Raw genomic sequence first — 10,750 nt, 5'->3', positions numbered from 1 at the left:
GAACATAGAAGTTTAGAGATGACAATCTGTTTCGTCTCTTGTTAAATTAGGTTTTAGGCCTAATTCACACCCCCAAAAGCTAGCTTAAAGGGAGGATTGCCCAAACCTTATAAGTATAGGAGTCCACCCATTTCATTAATCATCGATGTGGGACTTTTTCTCATTCTTTAACATCCGCCACCAAATAGGTCCGATTATCGCAAAAAAAAACCTTAAACCACTGTTAATTCGTAAGATCTTCACCACCACCGAAAAACTGAAACACCACCCTTGAACAATCAAATCATATCCACCAAATAAATATATTTATGAACAACATTAAATAATCTAGATATATAGAAGTTTTCTAGTAGTTGTGTCGAATTTAGTCTCATCTCATCCCCGTTTCTCCATCAATAACCACCGCGTAACAATCATGTAGCCACCAGAAACCAACTTGAATCCTTCATCTCCATTGGTGAACTTCACCTCACCTTCTCCACCGTCTGAAACAATAAAAAAAAAGAGCACGTGTAGATTGTTTGTAAAAATTCTACCTATTTTTTAATCACCTCGAGATTAAAGATGAAAGTTGGTTGTACTTAATAAAAAATATTGGATTAAATGTTAAAATTTGTATTAGTTCTTAATCAAATTGTTGTATGATGTGAAAAAGGATATATATAATTTTCTATGTTTGTTGTATAAAACTCCCATGGAGAAAAATTAAGCAGAGGAATCAAAGTTGGATTTATTTTGGTCAGTGGAAAGGATTTAATCGTGTGGGTTGAGTTAAAACAATTTAAATAATGTTTATATTTAATTAGGAGAAAATGAACTACACGTAGGTGCCACATAGGTAAATTTAAGTGGGAATAAGGAGATTTAACGGATGAAGGGTAAATATGTCCTCAATGTTGGATGACAAGGGCAAATATATCAAAAAAGTATAACGAAGGGTAAATATGACCCATTTCTAAGAGTACAGGGGCAAATATGATCCTTTTCCGTTTGAACTTTAAGGGGTCGTTTTAGTGTGAGGAATAAAGATAAATAGTGATGAGATAAATTTTTTGTATCTTATTTGGTTGTTATGTTTGGGATAACTTATTCCACTATTTATATCTTAGTGATGTAATTGGTTATCTCATATACATGGTGGGATAAGTTATACCAAGATAGCTAATCTCAGAATAACTATTCCTGAGATAACTTGTTCCCAACCAAACAACCCGTGAGATTAGTACGAATGTACGGTGTAATCAATAGTCATGGGACGAGAAGTGAAATAAAAATTCAATAGGAATAGATGAAATAGCACGCAATCAAAAATATCATTGTAAGTAGTCGAATTGAGATCTATAATTAGGATCGAAAAAAAGTTATTGATATATTGATAGTGGGTTATTGATTTAAAGATTTTAGTAATAATTTTAATTACTTTTTATTGGGATATTGATATTTAATGGTTTGAGTTTTTTCTTAACGGGTTAATCAATAATCCGATAGTAAATTAATAAATTATAGTATTTATACCATTTGGTTGCTTTGGTACATGAAGTCCTTGACTTAAGGCTTAGTTTCATACTTTTGTTTCTGATTGCCTCAAACTCTCAATTTTTCTACAATATGTCAGTGTTTACTTTTGCACAAGATGCAATTTATCATCTCATGTGCATGGTTTATTTGATTTGTCACTTTGCTTCTAAGTGATTTCTAATGAGTTACTTCTTGTGTCAAATCTTAATTGTAAAATTGATAACCAAATCAATAACAATTAATCACCAATTATTGATAAATCAAGTCGATAAACTTCAAAATTGAAGTAAACTGATGGATACACATCCCTAACACTAATTGTTTGAAGTCATTTGATTTGAGTGATAAGAAAATTTCATTTCTTTATAAATGCAACACTTAAAAAAGTATTTTATTCCGCGATAAAATATTGTATAGTACTTATTGTTGTCTGCAATATATTTTTCGTATTGTAATTACGAAACATATAAAAATATGATATTATTTAATTAATAATGTGAGCATAATTTTATATTTTTTTTTTATTCTTTTCTCCTATATTGTATCTATGATTTAAGAGTCGTTAATAGTTTTTTCATTATCTACTTGTTCAATAATAGTTTAAGTGGTGCTAATTGAAGTGCTCTCGATTGAAGATGTAGTTGTATTTTGCATTACTTGAAAAACATTACAAATTAATTTTTTGTTGAATAACATCACTTCTAAGTTGTTAAGAAATTATTTGCTTAGATTTAGAAGTGAAATTAGAAATAACAAAAGTGTAACGTGATCTAGTTAGCTATAGTTAGTTCGAAAAAATAACTCCAAAAAATTATGTTCTACACTTCTGATTGAGAAATATTTATTGCCCAGTTATTGGTGATTAAAAAAAATAAGATTCATAATTGGTACTTGGTAGAATATAGTTTGACAAAATTATAGTTAATTTTATTTATGAGTATTTGGTACTAAAAATAAAATCAAAATATTATAACCCAAAAAAGTTGTTTAAATTAATTTTTTTTGTAGTAGTGAAAATCGTAGCTAAAAATAGTTCTCCATGGGTTTTATTTAGGACATAAAATCAGATTATATTTGTAATTATATTCATTTATTTATTTTAGAACGAGTTTAAAAATATAAATAATGATTCATCTAAAAATTCTTTCATCAGTAATCATGATTAATGTATAGTTCATCTCCCAAATACTAATAACTTGCCTAGTCACTAATCTTTGCCTAACTACTGACCATAATCCCACTACCCCTTAATAGCATTTTTTTAAGAGTGCCAGAAGTATGATGACTGTATTTCCCTCGCACGTGCCACCTATATATAACAGCCACGCTTATAACGCCGCTATCATACTGTGCAACTGAGTGAGTGCTCTTTCTCCCTTAGATCTGATGCTCCATCACTAGCCTACTTCCCCACACTTTTTCTTTTCTCCATAAAAAGAGAAGAGAGAGAAAAAACCAAACCTGTAACAGCTACATTTCCATTTCTGTTTAACAATGGGAGAGGTCGATTTGCTTTCTCTTCATTCTTTTTTTTTTCTTTTGATGGTTGTGATTTTTGATTGATTGATTTGGCTTTGTGCTTATTAATAAATTTATTATTCAGGAAGAGAAGAAGGTAGAAGAAGTGAAGAAAGAGGAGGCACCGAAAGATGAAAAGCCAAGCGACGGCGGTGGTGGTGAAGAGAAGAAAGAGGAAAAAAAGGCGGAGGAAGAGTCAAAAGAGGCGAAACCAGAACCTCCACCTCCACCGCCGGAAATTGTTTTGAGAGTTTTCATGCATTGTGAAGGTTGTGCTCGTAAAGTCCGCAAATCGCTCAAAGGATTCCAAGGTACTAATGATTTTTTTATTTATTTGGATGATTGATATATAAATAAATTGAATGATTTTTTTTATTTTTTTTATAGGAGTTGAAGATGTGTTGACGGATTGCAAAACTCACAAGGTTGTAGTGAAAGGGGAAAAAGCAGATCCGTTGAAGGTATTGGAGAGAATACAGAAAAAGAGTCATCGTCAAGTTGAGCTTCTCTCTCCAATCCCAAAACCACCGGCGGCGGCGGCCGAAGAGCCCAAGAAACCGGAGGAAAAAGAAGCCGTTAAAGCCGAAGAGAAAAAAGAGGAGGTATATTTATTTATTTTATTCAGTACTTATTTAGTATTTATTTCTCTCTCTTTATTTGTTTTTAATGTAAAAGTCATATATGCAAATGGTTTTCTGTATTTGTTTGTGCAGCCTCAGGTGATTACAGTAGTTCTGAGAGTTCACATGCATTGTGAGGCTTGTGCACAAGAAATCAAAAGACGTATACAGAAAATGAAAGGCAAGATTATTTAAAATTTTAATTATTTTCATCTCTTTTGCTTGTGTTTTTGTTACACTTTTCAGCTGTATTTGTTAAAGAAAGTTTTTTTTTCTTCCTTTTTGGATCTCTAAAATAGCATTGGATACTTAAAAGGATTCTATACCACCTTTCACTATCTTACATTCTTTATATCAGTAGGGAATAGAATATTCAATTCTTAATATGATTCTCTTAAAATTCTTCAATTTTTGAGTTTAATTAATTCAAATCACATGTCTTCCACTTACTAAATATATTCACTTGATAAACTATTAATTTGAATCTTTGAAATCAATAACTAGTATTGACTGTTAGGTATCATCAAAAGTTGCAAGTAACTTGGGAAATTGATACCATCAAGCTAGCCTTAGGGCTCCGGATGGTATAGAAATCTGTTAAAATTGCAAGAAATAAGTTAAGAGTACTAAATAAATACTTTTTTGCAAGTCATTGTTTTTGTGTCTGCTACTTCGACAGTAGCTGCTTCAGCTTCCCGTCAAATTTTTGATATTCCTTTTTACTTAATGACATCTTCTTTTTAGTATCCAATGCTAAAAACCTTGAAGTTTAGACTTATGGAGTTTGGATTCAGAATCCGCCTTTGATGTTAACTTTTCTTGAATTAATTTAGGTGTGGAGAATGCAGAACCGGACTTGAAAAACTCACAAGTGACAGTGAAAGGTGTGTTTGAGGCAACAAAACTGGTGGAATATGTAAGCAAAAGGACTGGAAAACGGGCAGTTATTGTGAAAGTAGAACCTGAACAGAAAGCGAAGGAGGCGGCTAAGCCCAAAGAAGATCAAAAGGAAGAGAAGAAAACCGAAGCGAAGAAAGTTGAAGAAGGTGACAACAAAGAGGAGAAGAAGGAAGAAGCAGCCGCACCAGCTAAGGAAGAAGCCGTAGTAGCAGCTAAGGAAGAAGCTGTACAAAACGACGTCGATCCAATAGTAGATGTGAAGAAGAATGAGTTTTACTACTATCACCATCCTCAGAATCATCAGCTGTATAATAATCCACAGAGGCTTGCACATGAAATGTTTGCGTACCCTCCACCTCCGCAGATTTTCAGTGATGAAAATCCGAATGCATGTTCCGTGATGTAAATTTGGAGGGACGTGAGGGGTAAAAAGGGAAATGTACGTCCAACCCCTCTTGTGCTGCGTGGTTCTCTTCATGTGAGGCTTTGTCTTGGGACTCGCTAAGTTACAAGTGATCTGCTAGACAAATACTGTAGAATTTTGTGAGCCCTTTGTACTTTTTTTATTTGTTTTTGTTTTCTTTATGTTGTTATATACTCCCTATATGTATGATACAATAAACAGTACTATATGAAAATTTTAAATATCGTACTTGGAACTTCATAGTTGTTTAATCTTCACCCTGCTTGGTCCTCTCTCTTCTTAAAAATATGGAGTAATATAACAACAATCTGTCGTGTAATTTCACAAGTGGAGTCTGACGTGAATATAGTTTTACTCTTTGTATGGTTAGATTAGGTGTTGTTAAACGGTCTCTTCTTTGGTTGTTGAATATTATAATGCGTGAGTGATATTCTTTCGATCCTTTTATTGCCAACGGAAAACTAACAGTTGGGTAAGAATATAATGGCGTGTTGGTTAAGACAGGAATGTTCATTCACGATGTAAGCTTTTCCTTTGTAATGATAAATATGTGATATTGTCTTATAAATCATGATTTGCAAATAACTATTTTCTTGTGTAAACAAACCAAAATATTGTATTGTTAAATGTTTAGCTTGTTATAACAAAAATTATCTAGTGGTTTTATTTTTTAATATAAAAAATTATAATGGACGGTGAACCTTAGATTCTGATTTAACTCCAAAAGTTGGCATATGAGGTGATAATTATTCTAAAGATGTGATTAGTCATGATATAATTTAAGATAAAAAGGTATGAAAAATGAGTTTTAGGATAAAAGATTAGTAGATAACTAAACGATTTTCTCTTTCCAACTTGGTTCTAGTTTAGACTTAAAAGCATCTTGAACGATTTTCTCTTTCCAACAAGATTCTAGTTTAGAGCATCTTGTCTGCTCCCCTCTTCTAATTATCATTATTAGTATTTTTTTATGTACTTTTACTTTCTACAATATTTTCTTATTTTGAAAATACTTTTTGTGAGTAATAATCTATTGAAAAAAACTTTTCTATCCACACAAAATAGAAACAAAGTCTCTATACACCACTCTTCTCACACATTATATAGGATTGGGCTAATATATATTGTTGTTATTTCATATAAATATACCGAGAAATCCACATACCATCAATATGAGATAATTTTATACTTCTACACACTCAACCAAGCAAACTAAAGCGTGAACAACATAATTTCATTGATCAATATCGAAAACCAAAATTTGAGGATTGAGATGAGTATGACTATAATATATAGAAAATCAATTTTAAATCTAAATCAATCCCAACAAATTATGTTAACCACAAGTATATTGTAGGAGTGATAATATCCAACTTTATGACCATATCTTTATAATGGACATATCAAGTTGTAAAAGTAAGTGGATATCAAAACTATACATAAATAGGGAATGATCGGAGTGCGATTGCTTATTTTGTTCTTATATTGCAATTGGGAATGCACTGTGGTGGGGTGGGGGGTGGCAAAACTTTATATCGTTACTCAAAAATATGACAACTGACATAAATCCACCAATCTCTTTAGTACAGATAATGTTTCCCTCTTCATTCATCAAAATAATTTCTTTTGAGCTAGCTACGATATGGTCCACTAAACTGTGATATGAAAAGACACTTAAGTTGAATTATAACCTAAAATTAGTTCCACCTTTAAGTTCAAATTTTAGGAATGAAAATTGAAATAATTTGTGAACGATATGAATCAGAACTAATAAATTTTGGATAATCGATAAGTATATATATAAAAAAACAACAACCCTAAAAGGCCAAAACTTATTCTTTTGTTTGTCCAAAAAATAATGTTTCTATATGATTGGTAAATGCTGCAAAAATATTGGTTTAGTCACCATTAATATTTGTAAATAGTGAAGCTGATGAAATAGGGAGACATTTGTTTGAGAAGTATTTCTAGTCTAGAGATATAGGTGTAATGATGTTCACTCACAAATTTTCAAAAATAATAATAATAAAATATATAAATTTCATGTTAAAAAACGAATGAATCAAAACACTCAAACTTTAACTCTAAATCGTTTGGTTGAGAACTAGTTATCCCAGGATTAATTATCCTGGGGTTAATTAGTTATCCTGGGATAACTTATCCCACCATGTATATGGGATAACTTATCCCATCACTATGCTATAAATGGTGGGATAAGCTATTCCAAACATGTCAACCAAACAAGACACCTAAATTTTATCCCACGACCATTTATGCTTATCCCTCACACCAAACGAGCCCAAAGGTCGTTTGGTTGGGAACAAGTTATCATGGGATTAGAGATCGTGGGATAACTTATCCCACTATGTATATGCTATAACTTATCCCATCACTATGATATAAATGGTGAGATAAGTTACCCCAAACATGGCAACCAAACAAGATAAAAAAATATTATTCCATCACTATTTCTTTATCCCATCACTATTATTTTTAATCCCTCACACCAAACAACCCCTTAACCACTTTTTGTTTCGACCTCAATCAAGCAAATAGGAAAAGAGCATGTTAAGCACCACCGAGGGTGGTGGGACTACTTCATCCATAATTAGAGGTCTCGTGTTTGAGCCTTAGGTATGGAAAAATTCCTGCTAGGAGTGCCAATCCCGAATGAGCCCTACAGTACGCGATTTAGATTTAATTGATACTTCAATGTGGACTCCAAATAGCCATTGGGAACCAAAAAATCCATGCCTTGATCTCATGGAATTACTCATTAATTAGTTTCTGATTATTATAAAGGGATATATATATATATATATACTGTTAATACCTTTGAAGTGCCTCATATCTCACCAAATGCAAATAAAATAAAAAATGGTGCCTTTGATGAAATAATTATCCTATAACTTTTGATGACGAAGTACAATATTCACGGCTATGAACCTGTGGTTATTATCTCAAAGTACATTACGGGCAATGCAGATAATTAATATGTGCACATGTTTTAAATTCTCATTTTTGCTGGTCCCTTTCGTATTTGTTTGTAAAATTCCACTTCTCGGTAGTTGAATAATGTATTAAATTATGTTAATTTTATCTTAAAAAATATTAAATCCAACATTACACTAACTCCAAAACTTATACTAATAACTTTTAAACTATATGGTGGAGTTATGTGGAAGCTTACAACTAATTGCATATCATATGGTTGATAAATAAGATGACAAAAATTGATACTAAAAATAAAAATTTTATTATATGATTTTGCCAATTGACCCACGTATTTAAAAACTAATAAAATACATAAAAACTGTTGAGAGTAAAATCTCCCCATAAACAAGACTCTCTAAACGACTACATTGTGGATTTTATTGTGTTTTGCTATGAGAATATGGATCTTCAATTTATAGAGAAAAACCAAATACGAAGAGAACTATATTTTCCTTTCCGAAAAAGTAAAAGCAATTATGGTAATGCTTTAATTTTTCTTCGAGGGGAAATTAAAACTCAAATATGGTAAGAAAATCAGGGCAAAACTCTACACATAGCTATAAGACAGATCAAGTAAATTAGTTATGGATTATATGAAAATTCAATTAGGTAAGAGTTATTTAGTGACGAATTAGCTAGGAATTACTGATTTATTACATAGCTAATTTTATGTTTTCTCTTAGTGTGGATGATCGGGAGACTGGGAGAGGTCTAAATACAAAATATATGAGTTCATATGAATTCAGTTGCTTGAATATTTATATATTTAAAAAGTTCCTAAATATTTATTTATAAGCTCAATTATATTGTTACCTTGATCGCAAATTATATATGCTACACCCCCAGCCTGTGGTGGGGTTGTATATTTCTTATCACGATTATATGAGTGGAGTCGTTGATGGACACCAAAATGAATAATTGTCTTTTGTCTCTCTTGTAATCTACAGTTGCACTCGATATGATTAAATTTGTGAAAGCACTTTGAGAAAAGTTATGTACAGAGCCGACTAATTTGTAAATTTTGAGATAATATTGTTACGTACTTCACTTATATCTGCTCTATTTATTTTCGTTCTTATCTTTGATTTAATTTGATCAAAGCTTACATCAGCTAATTAGGTCCCTTTAGCTAATTAGTGGAAATTACTTGCCCTCATTAGGCACCGAGAAAAATAATAATATAAAGTAGTGTTTAAGATGACATGTAATAATCTTTGAAATAAATTTGGTCTTATGTGAAGAGAAGTCCAGTTACAGCCAGAGGCAGAGCTATGTGAGGTTTGGACGAACTCATTAGTTTTTTCGTAGACTCTATATTTGTATTAGAAAATTAAATAAACATATGTGTATTAACATGTGAACCTCCAAACAAAATTGATTTAGAACCCTCAAACTCCTAGTTAACCTTGGTTCCGCCTCTAGTTACAACGCATTTGATGCGTTTGATGTGATTATGCTCACTGTCTTCAACTCGAATTATATATGAGTGTATGTGAATTTGAATGAGAATAGTACATAATGATCCTTTTTTCAATCTGTTACAATTTTCACCTCGTACAATTAACTCTTAAACCATAATAATCATCAAAGAGATGAATTTTCACAAGAAGGTTGCTTAGTAATACATATATAGATGGTTCACGAGGTCTATCTTTGTAATTATGCAAGGCTTAATTGTCATTCTCCCATTACTCAAGTCATCCAAATTTAGTAGTACTATTCAATAAAAAAATTACAAAAACAAATTACTATTTTAAGAGATGGATGATATGCTTTGAGAGGAGTGTTTCAGCTTGGGCGGTTTCTTGTTAATCTAGTCTAGCTAACATTAACACCCTGAACTGTGGCTGACAATTTGTTACCAATCTCGATGCCTCGGCTTTGTCCCTGGCCTCTTTTCCCTTTGTATTCGCATCCAATGTAATTTGATTTTTAATAAACTAAAAAAATATCCTCGCTCTCCTTAAAAATGATATCATGTTCGTATTAGATTCTTTAAAAATATACTAGTTATGGAAATCAAACATACACCTGTTCAGGTTTTTGAAAAGTCCGAACAACGATCTTGCACAATATATTCATATATGAGTATGTAATTTTTTTAAAATGATGTCGCATCCGTATCATATTCTTTAAAAATATACTTAGTTTGGAAATCAAACAAACACCCGTCGATATTCTTGAAAAGTCCGAGCAACCAGTGGCGTACACATAATTTATCATAAGCGATGTCACCTTTTAAAATGATATATATATATATATATATATATATATATATATATATATATATAATAAAATTACAAAGCACCAAATAATTACTACTAAACAATGAAGTTCAAAGAAAAAACACATAGAAAGTGAAAAAATGAGGCTGTGAAGGTTTAGGACTGAAACCTTGACTATCTTGACTATCTTCAACACAAAATCATCTAGACTACGTGCATACTTTGTTTAAGGAGTGTCACTTATAATATATAACCGTTGTATCTGCTTTTGTTTCTTAACTGTATATACCTATATAGTAAATTTTTCAACAAAGCAGTGTCACGTGACACCCCTTCCAAGTCCCACCTTCCTAAATCCGCCCCTGCAAGCGACGGTCTTGCACAATATATTCATATATGAGTATGTAATTCTTACATAAGTAGTGCATTGTTTGATGTTCATAGTAAACTTTACATAACTACTACTAATATGTTTGATTTTCCCATAACTGATGAGAAAATAACAAAATTATATTTATATTACACGTCTTTAGCAACTCTATATCAACAAA

General features: G+C 31.6%; 1 protein-coding gene across 1 annotated transcript; it reads left to right on the top strand.

Moving 5' to 3' along the window:
* The first annotated feature begins 2,859 nt into the window (after window positions 1–2,859).
* Window positions 2,860–5,220, top strand: LOC125807940 (heavy metal-associated isoprenylated plant protein 7). Its single transcript, XM_049487696.1, has 5 exons — window positions 2,860–3,021; window positions 3,122–3,347; window positions 3,424–3,638; window positions 3,750–3,837; window positions 4,490–5,220. Exons 1-5 carry the CDS (start codon window positions 3,013–3,015, stop codon window positions 4,960–4,962), a joined length of 1,011 nt encoding a protein of 336 aa, XP_049343653.1. The 5' UTR covers window positions 2,860–3,012; the 3' UTR covers window positions 4,963–5,220.
* Window positions 5,221–10,750: the final 5,530 nt, after the last annotated feature.

Source organism: Solanum verrucosum, unplaced genomic scaffold (genome assembly GCF_900185275.1).
Source record: "Solanum verrucosum unplaced genomic scaffold, falcon-dt-bn FXZP01000183.1, whole genome shotgun sequence".
Taxonomy (NCBI): domain Eukaryota; kingdom Viridiplantae; phylum Streptophyta; class Magnoliopsida; order Solanales; family Solanaceae; genus Solanum; species Solanum verrucosum.
This window is presented reverse-complemented; position numbering and strand designations above follow the sequence as displayed.

Excerpts from the sequence above, each read along its gene's own strand:
- LOC125807940 (XM_049487696.1), top strand. Across the intron at positions 3,348-3,423 it reads ATCGCTCAAAGGATTCCAAG|GAGTTGAAGATGTGTTGACG; the intron begins GTACTAATGATT and ends TTTTTTTTATAG. Across the intron at positions 3,639-3,749 it reads CCGAAGAGAAAAAAGAGGAG|CCTCAGGTGATTACAGTAGT; the intron begins GTATATTTATTT and ends TTGTTTGTGCAG.